The sequence below is a fragment of the Chionomys nivalis genome, chromosome 5 (genome assembly GCF_950005125.1).
Source record: "Chionomys nivalis chromosome 5, mChiNiv1.1, whole genome shotgun sequence".
In the NCBI taxonomy this organism is placed as follows: domain Eukaryota; kingdom Metazoa; phylum Chordata; class Mammalia; order Rodentia; family Cricetidae; genus Chionomys; species Chionomys nivalis.
In genome coordinates, this window is record NC_080090.1 from 18665893 (window position 1) to 18693216 (window position 27324).

Here is a 27324-nt window from a genome sequence, read left to right on the forward strand (position 1 = left end):
GGTTCTTACCTCCAGGTTCTTGTCTTGAGTTTTCACCTTGTCTTCCCTCTATGATGGAGCCTGGCCTGAAAGTGTAAAACAAAATAACCCTTTCCTTCCCTCACAGCAGCAACAGAATGAACTAGAACATCTCATGGGGAAGTGACTAATCTACATGATCAAGGCCATTGGAATAGTTTGGAAAATTTCCAGTCCTTAGTTTCCCTGTGGAATACAGAGGATGAGGCAGAGCCCCTGGCATGGGTAGATCCCTAGAAGATGGATGGAAGAGTTAGCATCCAGTGTAAAGAAGCAGCTGTACCACAGACAGAACATTTACCATATTCCTTGTCCATTAAGAATGTCACACCAACCTGAAGATACATTCAAACCACTGGAATGAGTGTATAAAAAAGATATGTAACATCCTGTTAGAGGCCCAGCATAGAAACCTGACAGCATTATCCTATAATATTTATCAAGTAATATAGCATAGCTGCCCTTGCTCATGCTTGACCACACTAATTTTCATAATGTTTTGGAGGCTGCTTTTTCCTTGAGCTTAGAATGCCTGAAAATGAGGCTGAGGGACTAGAACAGCAGTAGAGCTCTTATCTGGCAGGAACAAGGCTCAGAATTCTACTAATGCCCTACTAATTAATTAGTGTGTTGTATGAAAGATAAATATCTTCAATACACAGAGATACTTTCCAATTATAATTACTTTTCATCATAAAAACATGAATAACCACAATTTTTAAATGGGATCAGAATGTGAAGAGAAAAAAATGTTTCTGTGGGATAATACTCTTGTACACTGTAAAGATTTCTCACTCATATTGGTTTAATAACATGCTGATTGGCCAGTAACCACACAGAAAGTAAAGGTGGGGCAACCAAACTAGAAGAATTCTGGGAAAAGAAAAAGCAGAGACACAGTCACCAGACAGATTCAGGGGAAGCAAGATGAGAATACCTTACTGAGAAAAGGCAACAAGCCATGTGGCTAAACATAGTTAAGAAGTATGGGCTAATTTAAGTTATAAAAGCTAGTTAATAATAAGCCTGAGCAATAGGCCAAACAGTTTATAATTAATATAAGCCTCTCTATTTATTTGGGACTGAATGTCTATGGGATTGGGTGGGACAGAAACTTCTGTCTACATATGTATAGGAAAAATAGAAAAAAAAATAGAATCAACATTTGCGATTAAACTTTGGTTGACTTGTCTCCTCATCCTATCAAAACCCTCTTTTTAAGCCTACCCCACACTAGGAATCCCCTCACTTTCCTCTGTGTTTTATATCTCTTCACTAAAGACCTCCCTCTTCCCCTGATCCATGGCTCTTGTCTTGCTCCCTGGTCTCTATGGACACTCATTCCAACTTAAACATGTAAATTTAAAAATGTAAAGCTAGCATTTACATAGGAGAAAGAATATATTGCCTTTGCTTTCTGGGCCTAGGTTACCTTACTCAGTATGATATTTTCCAGCTCCATAAATTTTCTCACTGATTCTATAATTTCACCTTTGTTTAGTGATGAGCAGCATTCTGTTGTGTCTATCTGCCACATCTTCATTATCCCAGTCACCAGCTGGTTGACGTCTAGGCTGCTTCCACGTCCTTGCTGTTGTGAATAGAACAGCAATAATGTGCATATCCTCCAAACTCTGTCATACGAGTCCTTTGGGTGTGTACCCAGTAGTGGTGTAGCTGAGTCATAGGGTAGTTCTATTTTTAGCTTTTGGAGTTGCCCTGACACACAGCAGTCTGCATTCCCTCAAACAGGGCAGAAGGGACCACTGCTCTCCACAGTCTCACTAGCACTGGTTGCTGCCTGTCTTCTTGACAGTAACTATTCTGACTGGGGTGAAATGAAATCTTAAAGAAACTTGAATTTGCATTTCCCTGTTGGCAAAAATGTAGAACAAATTTTGAAGTGTTTATTGAACATTCATAGCTTTTCCTTTGAGAACTCTGTTCATTTCCACGGTTATTCCTTTTGTTCACGTTTAATTTCTTGAGTTTTTTGTGTGTTCTTGACATCAATCCCCTATTAGCGAATGCAGGCTTATCACCCATTCCGTAGGCTGTCTCTTTATCTGATGGATGATTTCCTTTGCTGAGCAGAAGCTTTTCTGTTTCATGATGTCCTACTTGTCAATTGTCAGCCTTACTTCTGGAATGACTGGAATCTTGTTTAAAAACTCCTTAGACCTATATCTTTTCTGCCGTTTCTTTTGGAGAATGCAATTTAATTACAATGTTTCCATCTTTCCTTTCCTCCCTCTAAATCCTTTAACGTGCTCCTCCCCTGTCTCCTTCAAATGCATGGCCTCCTTTTTAATTAGTATGCATGGTTATAGTATTTGCATATACATGTATATCCCTAAAGATAACTTATTGAGCCCATTATACCCATAACTTGAAAAGTGTGCCCTACCTTTTCCTCAAGCAGTTTCAGACTTTATGGTGCATGTTGAGATCTTTGATTCACCTAGAGTTGACTTTTGTGCAGGATGAGAGATAAAGATTTAGTTTCATTCTTTTGCATATAAACATCCATTTTCCCCCCACAGTTTGTTGAAGAGTCTATCTTTTCATCAGTGTGTATTATTTAAAAAAAATCATTGAAATGTGGTTTTCATTTAAAAAGACAAAAATGGGCTGGCATGGCGTCTCAGCAGGTACCAGTGCTTGCTGCCAAGGCTGATGTCCTGACCTCGATCCTTGGGAGCCATGTGATGCAGCAGAAGGGAAGAACTGACTCCTCCAAATTGTAACTGACCTCTGCACACCTGCCATGTAAACATATAGAGCAAGTAGATCACTGTGATCAAAGAATTCAAGATAAAAATGAAGATTGAAGCCAGTGAGATTATTTTATGTATTTCTGATTTGGATGTACTTGGTTTTGGATAATTTTGCCTATAGGTTTTGTTTCCTCCTTCATAAACGTGTGTGAGTGTGTGTGTGTGTGTGTGTGTGTGTGTGTGTGTGTACATAAACTGATATGAAGCAATTTCTTTCTATTCAAAGATCCTCATAGCAAGCCCAGGAATAAATAATGGGAAATCAGTAGGATTTGAGACTGGATGCCACTCTGAGTGAACTGGTGGGTATGAAAGTTGGAGAAACCTGTACCCATACCAGCCTGAGCACATGTCTGGCTAGTAGGCCCCTTGGATCTGCCAAATTGCCTGGAATTCTTTGTCCTGCAGAGCTGTTTCCTAGGCAGTTAAATTACCAGAGTCAACATGGCAGCCGATTGTAGCAAATCACCTTCCCTGTCATTTTCCTGCTCATCCAAATAACTACGCTGTCAGGCCTGGGAAGTCACCGAGAAACCCTCCAATGAGATTTGCAAACACTCAGTTGTCACTTGGAAGTGACATGTGGCATAAGAAGAGAACATTGAGTTCAGATGTTTTCCTTGTGCTGTTTAAGTTTTTGGTATTTGAGTTAAAAAGAAAATCAAAGACTTTGGGGGTGTTATTACTCCTGGGGACCCTTAAAAGGTGAAGTTTTTCTTTTTCATTTTCTTTTTTTCATTTTCCTAATATAATCAAATACGTGGTCACAGCACTGAAAAAAATAACAATACAGCTAATATTCCCCCATTAACATTTTCTCATATGCCAGTTGCTCTTTTCTTCTGTATATGCCATCCACGTGTCTATGTATTATTGGCAGGTAGGTGCCACAAAACAACTTAAACTAAAGGAAATTACTTGCCTCTGATTGAAAAGAGATTGGAGTCTATAGACAATTCTGCATGTTACCTTAGAGATGGGGGAAACAGGCTAGCGTTCAGCTGCGTTTGGAAAGGGATGTTTGTGCTCCAGCAGGTTGCAGAGAAGTCGCTGGTTTCCCTGGTTTTTCTGTGGTGAGTGAGCAACAGAAAAGCAGCAACCAAAACATGGGAACATGCTCAAACGGTGACACTAATGATGGACGCATAGGCTGTGTTGCATGTACAAGTGTGTAGAGTCTAAGAGTGGCATTCCTCTGAGTACTGTTGCTAGGAAAATAATTTAGGAAATACAATGTAAATATTGACTCAAATGCTGTATATTGGCTGCACTTATATAACTACTTACATCAATACTATTGTTTATTTGAAATTCTAATTCAACCGGGAGCTTCATTTTATTCTCCTCCATCTGGCAGTATTGGTCTGGGTGCAAGCAGAGCACAGGTGAGCCATGACAGGTACCCAGCAAGTTAAGTAGCCAAGAAAATAGAAGGTCTAGTCACAGAAAGAGACTCCAAACCCGTGCTCACTGTCTTCTCGGGACACTTAGCAGAATGACTTCCATTACTGCGGAGCATGTCTGGAAGGGCAGATTAGAATTAGAAGTTATACATTAATAACCACCAAATGAAGCTTTTTTTTCTTTCCCTACCACCCACAGAAATATTTTTATTTACCTGTCCTGTGACATGAAATATGATGGATACAATGCATTACTCATGCATATTTTCTGCAGGTGAAAATAACAGCTACCTCTGCTATTTGTACAGAATTGTGGAGTCTGGTCATTTCTTTACCTAATCCCCTCACTATTTTTATTCTTCAAACATTTGGAAGGAAATTTGCAAGTAATAAATTTAGGGGACTCTCCTGAGCCATACCAGGCCACCTCACACATGCTCTGTTCATCACTTTATCAGTAACAAGAGCTTTGCAGTGTTCAGGTTCCTCTTATTTTTATCTGGGGTATCACAGCTGTCAACTTTCAGTAGACTGTAAGATAAATTCTTTCTTAATCCTTTTCCACCTAAAGGATGCTTTGCAACTAGGATCACATTCTTCAAAATGGGGAATTGAAGAAAGAGGAATTTAAAGTTGGAAAAAATGGCCACCAGAACCTATGGCTAAGTTAGTTTAATCTGATATTTGCCCTCTCTTCTCCTCTCTTCTTCTCTCCTCTCTTCTCCTCCCCTCCCCTCTCCTTCTCCATTCCCAGAGCCCATATCCTTCGTTCTCATTTCCTTTCCAGTCCTAGGAATGTTCCCTCATTTCCTTTCCAGTCCTAGGAATGTTTCCAACTTCAAAGTTCTGAGTTGGTCAGGCTGAATGAAGAGCTGGGAGCTTCCTGATTGTGCACTCAGTTTTCTTCAGGGTGTGGTGAATCGACATTCATCATAAAGGATTTGATTTTAGAACTTTAGTATCTCTTTTAGCTGAGTATGATTAATTTGCCGAGTGACAGTAAAGTGTGTGCTTTGATATCTCAGTAGCATTTGACAGAAGTGTATCCACACGTGGTTCTTCAACAGAAACTGACTGTATGCCTCCAAATGTGGCTAAGTCAGAGCTCCCATTTCCCTAGGGAGACTGACACTCTGATTAGGAAGACAGTGCTCAACAAGGGATGAAGTTGCTTTTGAGGATGGTTACGGAAAACAATTGCATATGGATTCGCAACTCAGAGCCCTTCCTGCATGCACCTGCCTCGGTCTCTTAACACAGAGACCCCATGATGGTTTCCTAAGAAGTCTTTTCTCAATGAGCCCCCCTTTTTGGAAAGAAAACCAAGACACAGGAAGTTAAATGAACTGCTCAGAAACTTAGCTACTCAGTGGGAGAGGCTCAAATGAAGAAGTCTGACGTGCGGGTTCTTTCTTGAGTCTAAAACTAGCTAGAGATGTCTTCCATATTTATTATTTTCTTCCAAACCTACCTTCTCACCTCCCTCTCCCATCTTGTACCAATCCCTTCCCATCAAATCCTTTCATTAGGTTTATTGGTAGAAGACTATAAACAGTGGATGAGTTTAGGTATGTCTAGCGCTAGCACATCTAGAGAGGTGCCTATGTCTTGCTGTGCCATCAAGTTTCAAGGAGACCTCAACAAGCCAGTAAATTCCCAGGACACACATCTTGAGGTGGTAGTTAGATGCCTGACCCCTTTCCTTAAGCCCTTGTTTCCTGCCCTGCTATCCGTCTCCCCAGTGGCTGGCTTTAGCTCCCCCATCTCCACAGTGACTTGGTTCTCACTGACATCTGGGACTGGTTCTTCACATTGTCCTTATCTCACATGAGATTTCATTTTTTCATTTTTACCCATGGCTGCTTCACAGAGTGTTTCAATATCCCTGTCCTTGCCCCGTCGTTGTGTGTGTGTGTGTGTGTGTGTGTAAGATTAATAGGAACTCTGAGCTAATGGGCACTGGGTGCATTTGTAAGAAACCTGGGCGCCAAGCCACCAAGAATTTAGGGCCCTTGGAGCTGTCCACAGCTGTCAGGAGAAAGCCCCATTCACTGGATACAAGGTTGGCTGAAAGGAACAACTGGGAAGAAAACCTTTTTACTTCCCTTTCCACAAATCCTGTGAGAAGTTGATAAAGAAAGCAACTCCTATCTCATTTGCAGTGGAACACAGCATTCTTGAAAGAAGAATAATGTTGAAACTATTGGTTTTCAAAGGAAGGAACAATCGAAATGTCAACATTTGGGAGTTTTATTTAAGTCATGTTAGTAAGTACTGTCTAACTGTCTGATGTCTCCTTTTGTTATGAATTTTGGCTTGGAATGGAACCAGCGTTGAAGTTAACCATGCTTCCCACATACAAAGGCTTGTTCTCTTATCTCATTTCCTTCACAGTACTGGGGCCTTTGCTGCTTGTTAGGTCTACTCTGATCTTAATGAAGGTCACAAGCGATTGCCTACAGCCATAGACAGAGAAGAGATGCTCACATTCATTCAGTCGTTCAATTTGTCTGATGTTTCTTTTCCTGTCTATTGGACTCTTAAAGCATAGCCATCATTGTGCTGCCTCCTTGAGTTAATGAGCAAAACCCAGACTTTAAAGGTATATCGTGTTCTCCTTCCTTCCTCCCATCCCTCTGCTCCTCATCACTCACCCTTATTCTTTCTTATTTTCTTGTGACCTTTAGTTAAAGATACTGAATCTCTTATAATAATTTTCATGCATCACCACTTATAAGAGTAAAGTCTCTATAATTATTAGAAAGATTGTCATATGATTCTGGTCATGATGCAAGCAGAGTCCCAACATGGCAGTCAAGACCTGGGGTCTGGGCTGCAGATGTAGCTCAGTGCCCAGTGTTTGCTTACCACATGCAAGGCAGTGGATTGGACCCCAAGCACTGCAAAAAAGAGAAGAGGAGAGTAGGGGTTGGAGGTATTTGTCACTGTCACATCAGGCAAGTCATATCCTTCCCCTGAGAATCATTCTCTTGCACTTGTCTTAGATATAAAGCTGGGAAATGAGCTAATTCTTTCATCCAAATTCTAACCAGACCTGACCCTGTTTAGTTCCTAAAATCAAACCAGGCATGCTCAGGGCAGCATAGCCATACAAAACGAGCTAATTCTCCATAATTCTTTGACGTCTTTTTCATTTAAAGCACCTTGTGGAGCATAGTGGTTTTAGTAAGACAGTCGTGACTGTTAGCCTGTAGTAATCAAGCTTGAATGGCATTGAACACACATTTAAAGATTAAAATCTCATGAGTCTCCCTTCTAATAGGGGAGTATAATGGCAATGCACGTATTACAGTTCCAACCACAGTTTTCCCCAATAAAATTAAATTCATCTACCCCAAATTGCACAGATATAAAATCTTTACATTTGTAAATAGTACCTAAAATTTTATTAGTTCCTGGAAGAATTTGTGTCCTGGTTAGAAGAACAAAATGTTTTTCGTTTACTTTCAATCCTTTTTACAAGCACAGATTCATTTGCCCTCAGTTTCCTGGTCTTTGTTGTTACCATTAAAAATCACATGACATAATCCCTGCACGTTAGCATTTTGATTTGTCCAATTCACCCCACCAGCTTCTGCGATCTCCATTGGCAGGTTATGATGTGTGGAGTCTGTTTTCTTTTGTTTATCAGCTGTTGGTGGGCTTTTCAACTTAAAATATTTTATTTTTCAATTTTTAGAAATTTTGCTTTTTTATAGTTTCTCTCGGTCTGACTTTGGTTCTCTTTAGAACTACCATGATTGGATGATGGACACAGCAATAGTGGCTTCTCTGGTTACTTTGGCTAAAAACCTGTCAAAAACAATTTAAAGAAGTAGAGATTTATTTGGGCTGATAGTTTTGGGGGACATAGTCTATCAAGGCGGGGCGGCACAGCCACGAGAACAGGTGGTCTTCTTGTCACATTATGTCAGCAGTCAGGAAGCAGCAAGGTAACAGGAAGTGAAGCAGATTATAAAATTTTAATGCCCATCCTCAGTGATCCACTTCCTCCAACAAGGCTCCTCCTCTTAAAGGTTCTACCAACTTCCCACACAGGGTCACCAACTGGGGACCAAGTGTTCATACACATTGTCCTAACCGGAGACACTTCACATTCAAATCACATCAAACATCTCTGTCAAACTCTGCCATTTCTTACTTGGTGCTTTAGTCACCATCTTTTTCCCTTCATAAATTTCCTGCTTTGGAGGGAGTTTCTTTTTCTTCCCTGAGATTTTCATTGAGATGTTAGTTGACCCAAAATAGTTCTGTCAAGCACTGACTTTTCAATCATAGTTTTAGTCTCTCAGTGTCCTGGGTTGTCAATTTTCACATAATCAGAACATTTGGATCCGTGCTTCTTTCCAGTGCTGTCAAACAGTTGATTGCTTCTACTGAATTTAAAGATTTCAAATCATGAGTACACCTTTAATCCCACCACTCGGGAGGCCAATGCAGGTGTGGCTTCAAGGCCAGTCAAGAGCTGCGTAGTGAAACCCTGTCAAAAAAAAAAAAAAAAGCAAAAACATTCTAATCACATGGCTTTTGTCTGCTGTGAAAGAACCCCCGGGATTCCTGAGAAGAAAGGTTAGTTTTGGCCTTCAGTTTGGTGGTTTAAATCCAGAGTCTAAGTCTCCTGCTCTAAAACGAAGAGTGAAGGCTAGAGCTAAGCTTCTTATCTCAGGGTGTCCAGGAGGCAAGGAAGGGCTCCCACAGTCCCTTCAAGTGCACACCACAGTGGCCAAATTTCCTTCCATCAGCCTCACTTCTCAGAGATCAGCACCTAGTAGCTACACAGGGCAGTGGACAATTTTTACCATGGGAGCCTGGGAGTTCTAAGTGTCTTATTTTTAGATTAGTTTTTATTGTTTTAAAATTGCTGTGATTAATGTCCCAGTGAATGCTTGCCTCTTCCATTAATCTGACCAAGGTAAGCTGTGTGACTTTGCTACTTGGGGAGGATCTAAACTGTTGAAGTATGAAATAATAATTAGAGCATGGCTTTATGCAGGAGGAAGAATATCCTAGTGGTCAGAAAAACATGTAGGAAGGAAGAGACAGCTCCTAAAAATTGCCCTTGTAAGTCCAAATCATAAAACAAAAGACACTTTCATGAGTCACCTAAAAATTGCTCATTGTGATTTCAGGATATTTGAAGAGATGTTGGAACTACAGTGAGCTCTTCAGTTTCACTGTAGATGTGCATACATGTATTGTGTACATACATGTGTGTATATGTGTATATGAATATGTGTACATATGAGTGGTACATAGGTATGTGAATATGTGTGTGCATATTTGTGTATAAATGTGTATACATATGTGTGGTAAGTATGTGTGTGGATGTGTCCATACATATGTGAATGTGTGTGCATACTTGTGTATGAATATGTGTGAATGCTCATGTATGTACATATATATGTATGTGTGTGTTTGTGTACACTTACACCATGGCACAAATGTCACATACACACATGTACACATGCCTCTCCTCTCCGGGGCAGATGCAATGGAGCAAGCCGCCAGGTCAAACATGCTGAATCTTTCCCGGTAAGACTGGTGCTACACAGATTACTAAATATGGGTTAACCAAGATATGAGAGTTAGCCAAGAAGAGGCTAGATACAATGGGCCAGGCAGTGTTTAAAAGAATATAGTTTCCGTGTTGTTATTTTGGGGCAGAAGCTAGCCAGGTGGCCAGGAGCCAGGCAGCAGGAATGCAGCCCGCAGCTCCTACTACAAGGCTGTTAGTCTTGTGTGATGAATACTTTGTCCACTGAGCCATCTCCGTTGAGCAGGATCCACTCTTTCCACAACTGGGGTGTTAACTGATACTTTCTACATTTCCTCCTCTCCCTTACTGAATGTATTGAAAGCAGAGATGTGTAATCATGGGGACACTTACTCTTCAGTGTTCCCCATTAGCCTTCAAGCCAATGAATTCCATATGTGTGAAGTAAACTGATTAAGCTATACTGGATAACAAAAATGAAGCTTATAGGAACGGACCAACTGTGGCCCTTTTCCGAAGAGAGGATGGGTTAATAAGATAGAGTCTGCCACTGACCCAACTCTAGGAGAACATATGAAAGACTTTCTAGAAAACTATAATGACTGATGAACCACACGTGGATACATGTTGGTTCAAAAGCCAGAGACAAATGTGTTTTTGTAATGCTATTTGGGACCCAAATATATGTGAGAAAACACACGTTAGAAACAGGGGAATGAAGGACAGAGAATTTTAAATATGACTGTAGGAATAGCAGGGGTACAGGGTCAGGCACACACACACACACACACACAGTGGTCATACAGGATTTCTTACCCTTGGGACTGACACTGAGGGCAGGTGACTCTTGTTCTGGGGTTAGTCTATGCTTTGTGGAATAATTAGCAACAGCCATACCATCTCCCTACAAGATGCTAATGGTATTCCCATTATTCTTATTATACCAGGAAATGTCCCCAGGCACTGCAACGTGTCTGCCAGAGATGTTTAATAAAAGAGAAATGATATTATGTATTACTTGAGCCCCACACCTAGTTTTGTTGGCTGTTGTATGAGTACCTCTGGTGCTGGACAGAACCCTGTGATTCATGATCTTAATTTGTCATGTATTTCCCTAACATAGTGATGAGGACTCCTCCTTTCTATTCTCTCTCAGGATGGACCACATCCTGGTCATTGTCAAATATACACTGCCCTGCTTTGTGAAAAATTTGTGTGTTGAAATTCCAACAGTGAAGTTGATGATCTTAGTATACAGCACCTTTAGGAAGTTCTTAGATCATGAATATGAAGCCATCCTGAATAAGATTAGTGACACCCAGATAGGATGACATGCTTGTAGTCACCACACACGAGAAGCTGAAGCAGGGGGATTGTGAGTTTGAGGCCAGCATAGGCTACATACTGAGACCTTGTCAGACAAGACAGAGACTGAGAGCAGCTCGCTGTCCCGCCCACAATGTAAGGACAAAGTAAGGACATCTATGATAGAGGAAGCAGACCCTCGACTGGTGAATCCATGGATGACTAGATCTTGAGCCATTCAGTCTGTGAAACGTAAAACAGAAAACTCGGTGTTTATACTGTCTAGTTTATAGTGCTTTGTGGGGGCAACCTGCATTAACTGAGCACCTTAACAAGCCTGACCTTAGTCAGTCAACTTACAACTTTTATCTTGACTTTAACTGAGAACAGAATTCTGATACACATTGTTCAGTAAACTTTTGCCAAACGAAAGTCAATGTTTCTATGTAACATAATCCTTTTAGGAATCTGTAAGCATCTATAGAGGAGGTAGCCAGAGGTTCACCTACAACCTATGGGCTCCAAATGCAAATTATTCAGGTTAAATCGCAAGGTATAGTAGCTGCAAGTAGCAAAACGTGAAAATGTTTAAACAGTGTGGACTATAGAATTCAAACGGGAACATCTCCATGGAACCTGTGGATTCAGGTGCCTCAGTGATCTGGGGCTGGAGTGGACCTAGCAAGAACAGATGGGAAACTCTTAAACTTATAAACAGTACACAGAAGATGTCTGGAGCGCCTGCACTACGGGATGGTAGGCAAGCCGGGAACTAAGCTAGAGACTTAAACACACACACACAGACAGAGAGATAGAGATAGAGATAGCGAGAGAGAGAGAGAGAGGGGGGGGGGAGAAGGGGACACAGGTCATCCTTGATATAAGAATGCCAAGTTTATTGTGCTCCAGGGAAGCTTATATAGGGATCCTTAACTGATAGCCATGCCCCAGTTCCCGGGATCTTGCAGCTGCAGGCCTCACCAGAACCCACTCCCCTGCCAACAGGGTTTCATGCTCAGAGCAGCTACAGGCACAGGTAAACAAGTTGTTTTGCTCAGTTCACTCCAGTAGGCAAAGAGTCTGAGGCAGACAAAGAGAGTCAAAGAGCCAGGGGTTTGCAGCCTAACAATGACAACTAATCTTCAGCTAAGATTCAAACACTGTATGAGGGGCAGGCAATATCTCAGAGAGTTCCAATCGTTTCTAGACAGGATAAGGAGCCAGGTGCTATAGACAAAATCTGGGCCAGACCCCAAAGGCACCTTCATTCTCTTACAAAAGAATGTCCTTTCTTCAGTGCTGGTCATTTTATTGCTGTCAAATACACACACACACACACACACACACACACAAACCAGTTAAGGTTGAATCACATCCCCTAAAAAGATACACTGAAGACTACCCCTGTACTGCAGAATGTCACTTTTGTTGAGAATAATGTCGTTACAGATCTAAGTAGTTAAAATGAGGTATCTGTGGCAGGACTGGTCCATCGCATATGACTGGTGTCCTGATCAGAAAACAATCTCAGTAAAAGGATAGCATGCGACAGGAAAGGCAGAATGAAGGGCTGCAGCCACAAGCCAAGAGCTCCCTAGAAGCCAGACAGAGGGAAGATTCTCCCAGGTTTCAGAGGAAGCGTGGCTCTCCTCACACCCCTGAGTCTGGACTTCTCTTTCGTAGTGTGACTCAGTTTGGTTTAGTCTGGTCCTATCTAGTCTGGTCTATTTGGATCTGGTCTGGTTTGGTTTGGCAATGCTGAGAACTGAACAGCCAGGGCCTTATACAAGCCGAGCAAGCATTCCACTATTGCCTCACCCCCAGCCCAATCGTGGACAGCTAACTCCCAGAACTGAGACAGGAAGCTTCTATTGGTTTAAGCCACTCGGGCATGGTAGCCCTGTGGAGAGCAAGACCATCACCAAGGACAAGCGCTGTCATTCACCTGCATATGTAGAGGAAGCTGAGCCCCGTGTCTCCTCCACGCAGTCTTGGGTCTCAGGTCTCTACGTGAGTGTCATGAATGATTGCGGCGAACCATGCCCGTCTGTTCTCTATGCGCTACCATACAGTCCACGAGCTTCGGGCAAGGGGCTGGAGATTGAAAGACACAAAGGCACACAGACAGAGAGACAGACTTCTAGTCACTGGTAAGAAGCCCTTTATTTAATAGCACCACGGAGGCTCATATACCCAACACAGTCAGGTGGGCCAACAAGTGAAAACCTTATCCTCTGATCCTCAAGACAAGGCAACACGGGCTCGAGAAGCAGAGCTGGTAAACAACTTTGACACAGCCTTTAGTAACTCAAATCAGAAGGAAAGTAAAGATCTCTAGCAGAGAAAAACAGCTGGAGGCCAGGACTCCAAATGGTCCCAACAGATGATGATCTCCTGTGCTGATATTCAAATTCGGCTGTGCCTGGTGGCTCCTCCCCTGGGATCTATCACTCTTCCATGACTCTTTCAGGATGGCTAAATGCTAAGAACCACACACCTTTGCTTTCAGAGTGAAAATTGGAAGAAAGACTAAGCTGTCCCACTCTCAGAGGACAACTGTCAGGGTGCTCCTGTCCCCACCGATCCTTCATCCTTGTCTCACAGAGACAGGAGGCATGGTTTGCGTTTTCCCTAGTGAGAGGTCAAATTCATGGTGTAAATCACATCCCTCTTTTCGAATATCCCAGCAGCGTCCTTATGCATGCGGTGTGTTCCTGGTAATCACGATTCTGACAAGGAAATGTGTCCGCGAGATGGCCTCCTCATTTGCACTGAGAATCTGAGGGCAGAATCGCTTAGTTCACTAAATACGTACATGGAAGTCTGCTCTTTGAAGAGAATTGACTTTAATACATTTAAATGGCCTTGAATCAGAATGAACTAACTCTGTCAATGCACTTGGGATGGCAATGCTTCAAGTCATGACCGTGGATTATATACACCACATTCTGATTAAAACAACTGGTCACATTCAGCTCTTGGGGGTGTTTTTGTTGTTGTTGTTGTTTTGTTTTGTTTTCTTTTCTTTTTCTTTTTTTTTTTTGGTTTCCATGACAGTGTTGGTAGCAGTTTACTGCTCTGGGTTCCATCCCATTAAGACCTGGATAATCATGGTTGGAATTAAGAACTATTAAGTAAAGGGCAAGAAGAGGCTAAATCTAAACTCCATGATGAATATGGTAGGTGGGGAAGTGAAGACAATGGAAAGAGCAGATCAATGAAATAAGATACAGAACAGGTGTAATGGTGAATTAGACATTCTTTTAGAAATTGCAAAATTTTATTACCATTATTCCAAAATAATGAGAAGAGAGTGTGTACTATTTCTACCTCACCAATAGCCAGAGGGAATGGGGTTTTGGTGCTGATCTGGGCGACTCGAGAAGCCGTGGTCTTGCCACGATGTACAGAGCCTCCTCTGCATAAACATGGGCAAATCCTTTTATTCTTTTAGGATGGGAAACAAAGTAGCATCATGAGAGCCTTCACCACCCCAGCCTCATGCAAATACCTGGCTTCTCCAAGTCTCCACTGTGGTCAGTAAGCCTGTGGGTGCCGATGCTTGAGGATGCCCGATGGCCAGTGGGAGCAGGGTCTGGGAGTGGAGACTGACTGGTGTCTGCTTGCCCTCCTAGGAGCTGAGGTGACGTACATGAACATGACCGCCTACAACAAAGGCCGGCTGCAATCATCCTTCTGGATTGTGGACAAGCAGCACGTGTACATCGGCAGCGCGGGTTTGGACTGGCGGTCCCTTGGACAGGTAATCGTCCTATCATCTCTAAACTCAACAGCTGTGACCATCAATATTCTGCCTCCGGAGAGCACTCAGACACCTATGGCATTTTTTTTTTTTAATTTGGGATGCCAAGGACAGCACCAATGGGCTAGGAATTCTCTGTGGCTCAAGGGAAAAGCTGGCATCATGTGGGATAACTGGAATATTGGAAGATCGTATTTGTACGGTCTGCTCTGCCTGTGTAGCTGTGTGCCTCTCGGATGCCACTCTTTCCTTTGTCTTCTTAAGCCACTCTCTCTCCTGTCCACTCTCTCCACCTGGTTCTCATTCTGTATAGTGAGACAGAAAAGCATGCTCGGCTGCAGAACTGGCAAGCATGTTCAGGTGCAGAACAGACAAGCACACTAAGGTATAGACAAAATGAGCAGCGTGCAAAACACGAGTCAACAACTCAACTGTTTTCCTCCACACTGAAGAGATGGCATATAGCTAAAAGAAAACTTACCAGGTTTCTTATTGCCACATTAAGGACTAAGACTTTCTCTTGGAATAGTAATGAGCAAAAACAAGCCCAAACTTGAATTCTCCACTTCTCTTCCCGTGCCGCCCATCTGTCTGAAGCCTGTGGTTAGTAGCCTGTCTGTAGTTTGTCTGTTGTGTGTCTGACCTGTCCCTCTCACCTGTCTGCTGTGCTTGTGTGCTGGGTCTGTCCTGCGTATCTGTATGCGTGTTTGTTGTCTGTCTATCACATCTATCTGTCTTACCTGTCCCTAGCAAAGGGCTTTGCTCTGTGTTCGCTGAGCAGCATGGGAAAACATATGGAAAAATAGTGAGAGATCCTTCAAAGAAATCTTTAATAGAGTTTTACTGGGAAAGAAATTGCTTTACTGACCCAGAATGGCTGTTATCAGTCCATGGCCATGTACTGCCTCCAACATTTATGGTGGATACTGGTTTTGTTTCAGGTTGCTTTCAGCCTATTGGCTGCTTTCAGCAAATGATTACCACAACAAATGCATACACATATATATTATTCTGGGTCAGGGCAAGGAAGACTCTACAAATGAAGATTAATAGCATTTAGCTTAGGCTGTAAAATCAGATTACAAGAGAAATTCAAGGCATAATAAGGCTGCTCGCATTTTTTTCTTAAATGCAGGTTAAACTTAAATAAGTCAAGTACACAGTAGAATAGTTTGTGCCAGTCTTAAGTGATCTCGAGGCATTTTATAAATGTGGCTAAAAATCTGACAAAAGCTCACTCTCCTCCAAGGCAAGAGGTGTTTTCACACTTCAACCACATCACAACCAAGGTGTTCTTTCTAGTTTCGGGTTTATAAGACAGCTACAGTCAGTAATCTGGTTGGACTACTGTTGCCAATATGACAATCTCGCACCCCAGCTATAGATGGGAACACTAAGAGAAAATGCCACAGCTCCTGGAGAAGAAGACAAGAGTCAAAGAAAATGTTGCTTATTTTATATCCATTCAGGAAATTAAAAAGTGCTGTCTAAACAACTAAAAATTGTTCTGGGAAGGTTAGAGGAGGAGGATGGGTGTGTTGATGAGAATGATTAAGCCATATGATGTTCCCCATATGGGCTTTCTTATGGAAATATGTATCCTTCTGCTGGTTGTAAATTTAATAGCAAGTTAAACTCCTTGTAGATCAGAGATGTGGGCCAAGGCAGGAGAAGGTTTTCCAAAAGTTTACCACTTACATGCCAGACACTGTGCCTTTGAATATTCTAAAAGATCTAAAAGTTTTATTCTTAATTGTGTATGTGAGTCAGTGTGTGTGTGTGTGTGGCAGTGTGTGGAGGTATCTAAATGAGTGTAGGTGTCCTAAGTCCAGAGACATTGAATCCCTTAGAACCAACATTACAGACAGATGTGAACTGCCAGATGTGGGTGCTGGGAACCAAACTTGGGTCCTCTGTAAAAGCACTGTATGGTCTTAACCACTAAGCTCTCTCTCCAGTCTCTGCAATTACTTCTTCATTTGTCATAACAATCTAATGGTAGATATTTTCTCTGTCTTCCTTTTATGGTAATCCCAGAAAAAAATAAACAAAAAGATCCCATTCTGAAGGGAAACATGAATAAATTAATCTCACATTAGCTCCGAGTAAGGTATAATAAGGGCTTCTTTATTTAAAGGGGAACTCACAGATTCCAACATTACAACAAGGAACAAGAATGGAATCCAGCATCCAGGTGTGGGGGGGGGGGTTAGAAAGAGAGCAGGTTGGCCATTGGCTGAAGGAGGTTCCCCATTACCTCCCCCTTTTGTCTAAATAAGAGAGTTCCAAACCCAATATAAAACTATATACAATAAGAACAAGTATCAAGTATAAAAATTAGAATCACAACCAGCATAAACAATATTAAGCAAGAGACACATGCTCCATCACCATTCCAGCCCTTCCTCATCCAAAATGATAAAATACATTCCAACCAGGTTAGGGTCACTCTCATAGTCTTATATTGGCTGTTACATCAGCCAAATCCACATCTTGCATTTTGTTCTTAGTGATTTGGAGCATTCACGGCAATCAGCCCAAAGTCATACTTGTTTTTTGTTGTTGTTGTCTTGAGGCTGATAAGCAAAAGTCTTAATCTTGTTCCTATGCTCTTAGCCATCTTTCCCATTTCCACCTGGAGCAAGCTGCAGTCTTCTGGTGGAGATGGAGAGGAGACACCATCTGGAAAGTAGGAGGGGTTTAGGAATCTGTCACATGACCATTTACCATCCCTGTAGCTTCCCTGTACCAACTGCCACTCAGTCAGGACTTCTTTCTCATTTGCATCTAGCCTTTCCTCCTCTTCTCCACACCTGAGCACAAACACTGCCTCCTGCCTGGCCCATCTTTCCCACATCAGTTTCAGTTTGGGTGCCACGTTACTGTATGTGAGGGGACCAATAAAGAAATTACCAACATGGCTGGTTCATGATTGGAGAAGCTTTTTACTGTGGATCAGAGAGAGAAAGTATCTGAAGGCATCTGAAAGAGTCCAGAGTAGAGAAAAAAAAAAAAAAAGGACTGGACATGGCTAGGGTTATCTGTGTGAGAATGGAGAGTAGGGGGGAGAGCCTAGTGGAGATAGCAAGGAAGTGAAATGGTGAGAATAACGGGGGTGGGGTAAAAACCTTGCGGATGAGGAAAACAGGACCTGAGGTTAGAAGGGCCAGGAAGCTGGTGTGGCAGCTTTGAATGTATAGGTGGTACCTATGAATAGGAACAGATAGAGCCTGGAGGCAGGCATGAACTTTGATATACTGATAGGTGCTACAGGTATATGTCAGTGAAGAGCCATGTGTCCCCTTTAAGCATAGGCAAGGGACACATAGCTTTTGGTAGAGGGGAACCTGATTCACAGGTTCCCGAAAAAACATGGCTGTTATCTAACAGCCAGACATCCTTCTATAGCTTGAATTGAGCCTAGACCGACATTTCCGGGCTCTTCCTAAACCAAATAGTTACTCTATACTTCATCACCATCATTGAGTGTTCCTCTTAAACAAAATGAACCTTCCAAGAGTCAAGTTCAGCTTACGCCATCAACCTTGCATTCTGTGAAGTTGTCTAGGGAAATCCGCTATTGCTAATAATGATCTTCTTTAATCTATGCCAAGTGAAAGAAATGAAAGAGCTGTTCTTGCAGCTTCCATGCGTTGTGGGCCTCCTCTGCCTGGCTTCTAGCTAAGCACAGGAAGCTTATAAATAATTCTGCTGTCTCCTCATTCTACAAAGGAAGAGAGGCCATAGGTCAGCTTGAGGTCATGTGACCTTCTAGGAGCTGGTGAAGTTGAAATTCAAATCTATACCCTTTAATACTAAACGTTTCACTTTTATCTAACCTTCTAATTTCTAAAAATAAGTTGCACTTGGCAAAAAAAATAATAATTTTCCCATTACTTTGTTGAAGTAAGAAAAATCAACAACATAATTCTTTCCAAAGTCCTGTTCACTTCCAACCAATAGCAAGGTCTTGGTGATGTGGTGGCCATGGAATGACATCTAACTGTAATTTGTGACTGTAGCTCTACAGTCTCCCTCCATCCCTGGGTTGAATTTCAAAGACCAGGAGGCTGTGTGTGTCTGTGTGTGTGTGTGTCTGTGTGTGTGTCTGTGTCTATGTGTGTGTGTCTGTGTGTGTGTTTACTTCTGTATGCCTCACCTCCTATTGTTCCTTCAAGGACTCCTTAGGGTTCCTGCCCACATGGAGTCCTTAGGGAAGAAAGAGAACACCCCTCCATTCTTCCCTCTTCCTGAGCACCTCCAGACCCCAGGGAGGAAAGGAAAACTGCAGCAGGAACAAAGGGAACAAAAGGCCAGCCAGAGAGGGAGGCTGAAAAGCAAGCTCACAGCAGTCTCCAAATGCTCTGGAGGCGGGAAGCTGAAAAGGGAGAAGCTGGGGAGGGAAATATGAAAATCAGGCTTTTAGAAAAAGTTACATGTATAATCTTTGAACAACCTTCTTAGCTTGGAGTTGAAAGGTGGGCTTCAATAGGTCCATTGACATCAAGAACCTGGCAAGTCTGGAGAAGAGAGAGATTAAAATAGTGTTCTTTAATGCGATTGCAACAAACAAGAATAGGCCCATTTAAATCCTGAGTGTGAACACATTTTCATCTTAGCCACTTTTTTTGTGGAAGGAATTAAAAGGTATGTATGTAGATAAGTTGGTTCTTGGGCAGGAGAAGGTGGGAACAGTGAAAGCTGGGCCACAGTAAAGAAGATCCCAAAACTTAAGCAACCTGCCCAGACCTTCTACAGGATTGGCAGGGAACCACGTGACCTACCCGGACCTTCTGCTGTGTGGGCAGAGAACCACTTGACCTATCCAGACCTTCTGAAGTGTGGGCAGGGAACCACGCAACTTACTCAGACCTTCTGCAGCGTGGGCAGGGAACCACATGACCTAACTAGACTTTATACAGCATGGGCAGGGAACCACGTGGCCAGCCCAGAATCTGTGATAGGTCGGATTTTAAGTTTTTAGTCTTAGAGCTGGAAATCAATCTAAGAGTGACTTATTTTTTAAGGTGTATATTGTGGCATGTTATTTCAAGGACGTGGCCTTGGTCATTGTTGGGGAACGGACTTACACCTAAGCTTGAGAAAGTATAGGTTTTCTTTAATAGTCTCTTCACTGTGGGATTCCACAGAGCCTGCGATATGCAAATGTAATCTGAGAGGGTGGGGAGGACGCAGCACTCATCACCCCTGGTTGACTCTGAAACACTCTTTATGATTAATTTTATAGGTCCTTGGGGCCTACGCATAGGGACACTGAGGCAGGATCCAGCTTTGGAGGCTGCTCGGTCATTTACCTCTGACCTACAGAGAGCTGACCTCTGTAACTGAAGGGGTTTCATAGCCCCAAATTCCAGCAACTAAAAATCAAAAATAGTCATTAAAAATCACTTCTAAATTGGTTATAAGGAGATTCCCACCCCCACCCCCCCGTCATTATTCCATAAACAGCACAGCATAGCGCCAGCTACCTATACAGCCTTTCCAGAGCATTCTCAGAGCACTGGGGATTGCTAGTAAACTCCAGAATAGGAGTGGACTGTGTAAACACTGCGGCATTTCATGCGAGGTACCTGAGCATCTGTGGACTCTGGTATCTCACAAGAACTCACCTCTCCTCTTAGTTCTGCCTCTCCGCAGAATTCTGACTGACAGAGATGGTGAATAAGAACTGGAAGAAAGATTTGATGGGAGAGAGCTGGCAGAGTGGTGTCCCCGAGACTAGTGGGCCGTGAGGGACAAGCCAGAGTGAGCAGGTGGCATGGTTCCCAGTACCTGGATCTGGGCCACTAGGAGAGGACAACACTATCAACAAAGACAGTCTGTCATCAGAGGGTAGTCCTGACGTCCAGTGGACTGCTGGAAAAGAAAACCAGTAAGGAGATGGAAAGGTGTGGCTGTTTATAGCGGGAACACTTACTGACCCTAAAGATGCTGTTGTCTCCAGCAATGACCATTTGATGGACATTGACGTCAGTCACAGTCCTTCACCAAGTCCCGTCACTGCTTTCAGATGCCCCTGTGCCCTGGAATTAATGAAAAAGTCACTAAGACCTAACCAGTCTCTGAGCTCCTCTTTTGTGCATTTCACAGTGTGTATGAGTATGTAGTATATATGTGTGTACACATGTATACATGTGTGTGTCAGAGGACAGAGGTCAGCTGCAAGTGTTGTTTGTTAGAATGGCATCCACCACCACCAACCACCCCCTGGAGACAAGGTCTTCCACTTTTATCTGGAGTTTGCCAGTTAGACTAGTCCTGAGAATTCACCTATCTCTGCCTTCCCTGTGCTAGGATTACAAGCACCTGCTACCATGGCTGGCTTTTTATAAAGCGGATTCTGAATGATTAGAGATGGCACTGGGGTCCTTCGTGACTACACAGCAAGCAATTCACTGACTGATCCATCTTCCCAGCCCTTGAGTCTGCTTTCTTCCCTTTTTGTACTCATTCAAAGAGAAGGTGAGAGGCAGAGTGCTAAAGCCCCATTAAGTTTTCAGTGGGCAAGAGTCACGGTGCAGGCTGCACTGTCTTTCCTATTTGGTACTAGCTCTGAGCTGATGTTTTTCTTAAAATTTACAGGCTTCTGGAGGCGTGCTTTAGCTCCTAGGGAAAGAGTGCACCTGCGATTCGGGGGAACTAGTTATCAAGACCAAAATGTAAATGAAAAGGCAAAAGGCAATTCAACTGCAAATACAGCAGGGAATAATTAATACTCCTTAGAAAACATTTAACAAAGGAAAGCAAATAATTAACTCCTCTTTATTGGTTTAGAACTTACCTGTACAGCTCAGAAAGGCCGTTTTTGTTTTTTTTTTTTTGTTTTTTTTTTTTTTTGCATGTACATTGTAAAGTGAATGAGGAGGTGGAAATCCCTGCTTTTAATACAATATATGTATTAGGAGACTGTTTTCAATAACAAAGGCATGCAATTTTTCTGCAATTTCTATAGTGGCAATTCTGAAGGTAATATTATTCAAAGCACCATAAATAAATCTTTTCTTCTCATCTCCTATGGGAACCATTCTTACAAAGTCACTGAATTGTCTCCTGCCTACGTTTTTGTGGTAACACAGAGGAACAAGAGATCATTTTTGCCTTTCTCCTGCCCTTCCTTGCAAAAGGAACAGTCACAGCATCATTTCTGAGTAAAATTTATTTCTGAGCTTGTCTTCAGTGTCGTGTCCACCTTCACTTTCTCCATCTCTTCTAAGTAGCAGGTCACCCGAGGTCTCCTAATATGACTTGTCTTGAGATGTCTGTCCTGGTCATTTTTTAAAAATTATGTTGTTCACTATTATTTTGTGTGGGATGGATCATGTGTGCCATGGTGTGTGTGTGCGCGCGCGCGCACGTGTGTGCATGCATCTGTCTGTCTAGGTCAGAGGTCAACTTCATGTGATCAGTTCTCTTCTTCCGTCTTTCATGGGTTCCTGGGATGGATCTCGGTTCCTTAGGCTCAAGCTGTGAGGCAGCAAGAACCTTTACCTGCAGGGCCATCTTGTTGCCCCTTGATCATTTTTCCCCTAGATACATTCCACTGGGTTAAAGGTTCTCCTACATTATGATTCCCTTGAGTTGAGGTAAGAGACTTGCCTTCAAGCCAGACTCAAAACCCCTCTGGCTGTGGACTTGTGCCTCTCATCAGCCAAGCTCTGGGCTGTTGCTAGGTTTCCCACTCACCAGTCTCACTGTTCATGTTGGTTGTTTCCTAAGCTGTCGTTCTGCAGTGAAATGCAGAGGTTGATGTCAGAATGGAAACTGACGTCTTTTTCTTGTAACTCTATGGCCCCGGGGCGAGTTGTGCCACCTCCTTGAGTTTTCGTTTTATCATCTCTACTGCTAAACTAACAATAATGCTCTATGAAGTTGCTAGGGAACCGAATGAGTTTTTCCTGGCAGCACACCTGAAGCAGGAGGACTGTCAATAAACTGTGGTCATTGAGCAGATGCCAAGGAAACAGAGTTGTCTAGGCCAACAAGGGATGTCGGTATTAATGCCTGCTTCATGTCACCAATGATGGTGCCACTGGTCTCTCTCACAAACACAATGGCCTTTTTAATAGCATAATATGGGGATCAATGGCACCATAGGGGCGTGACCCACTGTGATTCACTGAAGGCTTTAAAGTCCTGCCAGAGAGCTTTGTTTTTTTAGTTACTATCAAAGGCAATGCCCAGATGATTAAGCAAAGTGAAACAAATAGAGAAAATAGAGCTGAAGCCAGAGTTTGGGGAAAGTAGACTTGGGTTTTCACATGAGTCAGGCCAGTGCTCACAGGAAGTTGGGGGGGGGGGGACTGTGGTGGCAATGGAGCAAAGTTTCAAGTGGGCTCTGGATGTCGAGGGTGTGATATATACACTTTGTTGTTCTTATGTTGGAAGCAAATACAGAAGCAAAGGAAAGGAGAAGTCACTGCTCAGGCTCAACATACTGGTGCTGATTGCTAAAAGTGTTGACTCCTGGCAAGGACTGTGGCAGCCAGTAGCGCCCTGACTGGCTGCTAACGGTTGTAGGTCAGAGTTTCAACTTTACATGTGGCCTGACTGTTTTCCAGCTATCTATTCAAGATCAGAGGATGGGTGACAGTGACCTCTTACGTGCTCACCCCACCCACTGTCTCCCTATAAATTGGTTTTTCGGTCACTGGGTATGTAGGAGCCCATACTGAGAACCACCATAGACGTCCCCTGAATGTCATTAATGACATGAAACCTCTGCATCTCCTCACTGCCCGGTACATTGATGTGGGAGGTGATGTATGCTGTGAATATGTCTTATTGCTATTGGTTAATAAAGAAGCTGCTTTCAGCCAAAGACTTAACAGAGTAAAGTCAGGCTGAAAGAGTATATATATATATATATATATATATATATATATATATATATATAGAGAGAGAGAGAGAGAGAGAGAGAGAAAATGGAAAAATCTTTGTAGCAGGCCGCAGGAGACAGACGCCTCTGCCAGAGCACACCAGAACCTTGTAGGTAAGCCACAGCCACATGGCAATATACAGATTAATAGAAATGGGTTAATTTAAAACATAAGAGTTAGCCAGAAATATGCATAAGCTATTGGCCAAACAGTATTGCAAATAATATCGTTTCTGTGTGATTATTTCAAGTCAGGGCAGTCAGGAAATGAACTAACGGCCTTTGCCAGCAGCACACACTGAGTGTTAAAACGTGTTACTGGATGCATGCATGCCTTAACAAAATAAATAGTCTTTAATCATCCAGTAAGGCTTAGAGCAGAAAACTGAATTAAGATTTGAAATTTCAGGGGAAAAAATGATTTCCATCAGTAGAAACAAGAATCTTGTGACATACATATTTCCAAAAAAACTATCCAGTATTAGCAGGATAGGCTTGTAGGTAGTGAACTCCAGATGTCCACATCCCTGGGATTCATTGGAGGGACAGTAAATGGTTCAGTATGCCTGGGCTTTTGATTTAAGGATAGTCAGAGTAGCTCTGGCTCCCTCATCCAAACTTACGAGTTCAATAAATGTGAGCTAACATCATCATCTTCATCATCATTACCACACTCCTGTCAGTAAGAATTTAGAGTACCACCACTTCCCTAGCCTTTCCTACACAGTTGTTTAAAGACTGTTTAATATTCTGATATGAAATCTTAATCATTAAGTTACATAGGTATTATAGGTCAATAGTTATTAATGTTTGCTATACTTTTAGTCAGACTAATTAGGTTCTTTAGATGCATAGAGATTGTATTCTGTATAGATAGGTTATCTTCAACCTCTTCAAAGATCTGTAGAACATGGCATTTAAAAATCTTAGGATTCTGTTGACATGAGACATGGTTGCTCCTGGAAGCACCAATCTATTCCTGAGTGAGTGTTGAACACCAAAGACGTTCCACTTGGAGTTTGGTTTTTTTTTGTTTGTTTGTTTGTTTTTTTCTTGCCACAACTGGCTTTGGGCAAGGAACTGCTCATGCCTCCACCACTGACCAAGTGCACAATGTCCAGACTGGACAAGAAAGACACAAAAGAAAAAAAAAACTGCCAAACCTTTCCCAGACGGGGTTAGACAGTTCTGAAAATGTTTCTTGCCTCTGAAAATGGTCTGTCAGTTTTTCTAGGCTTTAGCCAAAGTTGGTTGCCTCAAGAAGGCAAATGAGACTTTGGGTGATTGCTCAGGCATCCAGCAATCTCTGCCATCTACTTCACAGTTCGGAAACTGCTTGATTGCACTTCCTGCCTATTCAAGTAATATTATCTCCCTTCTCAGGCCTTTGATGGAGTTTAGTACCCAGTATCAATTTGGTAACATTTGTGACATGGCTTTCATAATGGGTGAGAATATTCTTCATGAAAATAACACTAAAAAGCCCACATCAAGGTTTGGAGGATTGGATGATGATTGTACTATAACACTCTTAACTGATGTAGTTTGTTGAACACACACACACACACACACACACACACATTGCTTCTATTATCAAAAGTTTTTTAAAAATGTTTCACTGAGTTTTTCTGAAGGCTTAGCCAAGGCATCTGTTTTAAAACCTGTATTTTCAATGATTCACTTAGGTTAATTTTATGCCCCATTTTTCTTACTTTCCAGATTTCATATATTAATTGGAAAAATTCTTGTTCTTGATACAAAATTCTACATTCACAAAACAGCTAGAAGGCTTGATCTGCAGAACAATGAGCTCTCTATGCCTCTGGGAAGTTTCTGATTTTGAAAGCTAGCTAGCCTGGCATATTTGATAACTAGCGAGAGACCCTGTCTCAAACAAGGTGAAAGATGAGGATTATAACCAAGTATCCTCTACATATGTGCTCTGCTCTGTGCAGACGGGGCTTAAAAACTAGTCCACAAACAGCTGACAACTTCTCCCTCCACCCTAGAAGCATTACATATTTTGAATGTATCCCTTATAGAGGAAGCGTATTTATATTATACTATTTGAAATTTCAGTTAATTTAAATTCAATATATTAATTCCATACAGCATAATAAATATTCAAAATGTATGTCTACATGTATGTGTTTGTGCATATGAATTTATGTGAATACACGTGTTGTGTCAATCCAGGATTGTACTTGTCAGAAAGAAACCCACAGCCTTGATTTTTTTGGTAAGAGAGTATCATCAAATACTTTTTGAATCTCCTGAATCTCTAAGTAATAAGTGTTCTTCACCTTGATAAGTGTTCCCAAAGGCCTGTGTGCTAAAGACTTAGTCTCTAGCCAGCTGTTAAGACATGGTGGAACCCAAAGGCAGCCAGGCCTGGTGGAAGGCAGTAATAGGTCACTGCACATATAGTTGAAGGAAATCTTGGGGCCGCACCTCCCGCTTACTCCCCTTTGCTTCCCAGGTGCCATAAGCATCTTGCTCCACCACCTGCTCCCCACCATCAGAAGCCCATCACAGGAGAACCTGGGGCAGTGGGGCCAACACACTACCCACTGAAACCATTAGTCAAAAATACACTTACTTCCCCCAAGTTAGTAATGTAGGAAATTTTGTCACAGTGACAGGAAGCTGAGTAGCTTCCACATAAGGCTGACCTAGACCTGAGCCTACAGGTCATCAATGCAAAGTGGAATTCAGGTCATCTGCCTCAGCCTTGGGGCATCACTGCTGATCCCTGTAGACTGCTGACAATGATTGAAGGCAAGACCCCAAGGGAGGCCTTGCCCTGCTTTCACTATCTAGAAATAAAGGCATAGGATGTTCCTAATATTCTTACTAATACATAGTCAATGGTTTTACTTACCTTTTAGTGAGTATTTTCTAAATGTAGGGATTAGGGAACTTTATTAAGTTGCTTCTATCTAGGTTACACTTTGACTAAACATATAACCATATAGGTCAAATCATTTTCACAATCTGCTGCCTGTTGCTTTCTGCCTTGGCCTATCTGGCTTTTCTTTATTTCTGTCCCCACCCCCCTTTGAGATTTCCATCATCTCCCTCCCTCTTAGTCTTCTTACCTCAGTCCCTTAGGTTTCAAACCATATTTGGGGTTGCATTGATTAACTCTTGTTTTCTAATACTTAGTTATCAATTTTTCGAATTAACTCCTTTACTAAGGGTCGAATAACATGATGACAATTCCTGCCATTCCATGGTCTTCTCAGTGGAGTAGTTCAGCTTCCCAAACCCCTGTGGCACCCTTCTAGAGTAAACCTGAGTATATTTCCTAAGTGCACCTGAGGTGTTTTATCTCAGGAAGACTCCTCCTTGAACTATAGACACACATACACAGAGCAGGCTGGGAAGTCGGCCCGAGGTCCTTCTCAAAGGGTAAAATTGTCTGCCAGAGTCTCGGGGATTCTTCTCAAACAGATGGAAATGGCAACCTTTAGATGATTTTGTTTTCAAGTTATTTTTAGTTAGTATTGTCATTCTTGTGGTGTTTGCATGCAGCACTAGAAAAAAAATAAGAGGGATTGTTAAAGGAAAGACACGGCTCACTGTTTCAAACACAGAAACAAAAACAGGCAGAACTAAAAGATCGGAGAACGACCTGGGTGACATTT

The 27324-nt window shown here is 42.3% G+C and overlaps 1 protein-coding gene across 3 annotated transcripts in view; it reads left to right on the plus strand.

Moving 5' to 3' along the window:
- The window catches only part of Pld5 (phospholipase D family member 5), a 325180-nt gene that overhangs the window by 222208 nt on the left and 75648 nt on the right, over positions 1 to 27324 (plus strand). For all 3 annotated transcript variants that reach the window (XM_057770618.1, XM_057770619.1, XM_057770620.1), the window contains one exon: positions 14654 to 14781. In XM_057770618.1, coding sequence (XP_057626601.1) covers positions 14654 to 14781 — 128 coding nt within the window. The remainder of the gene's footprint in view (positions 1 to 14653; positions 14782 to 27324) is intronic.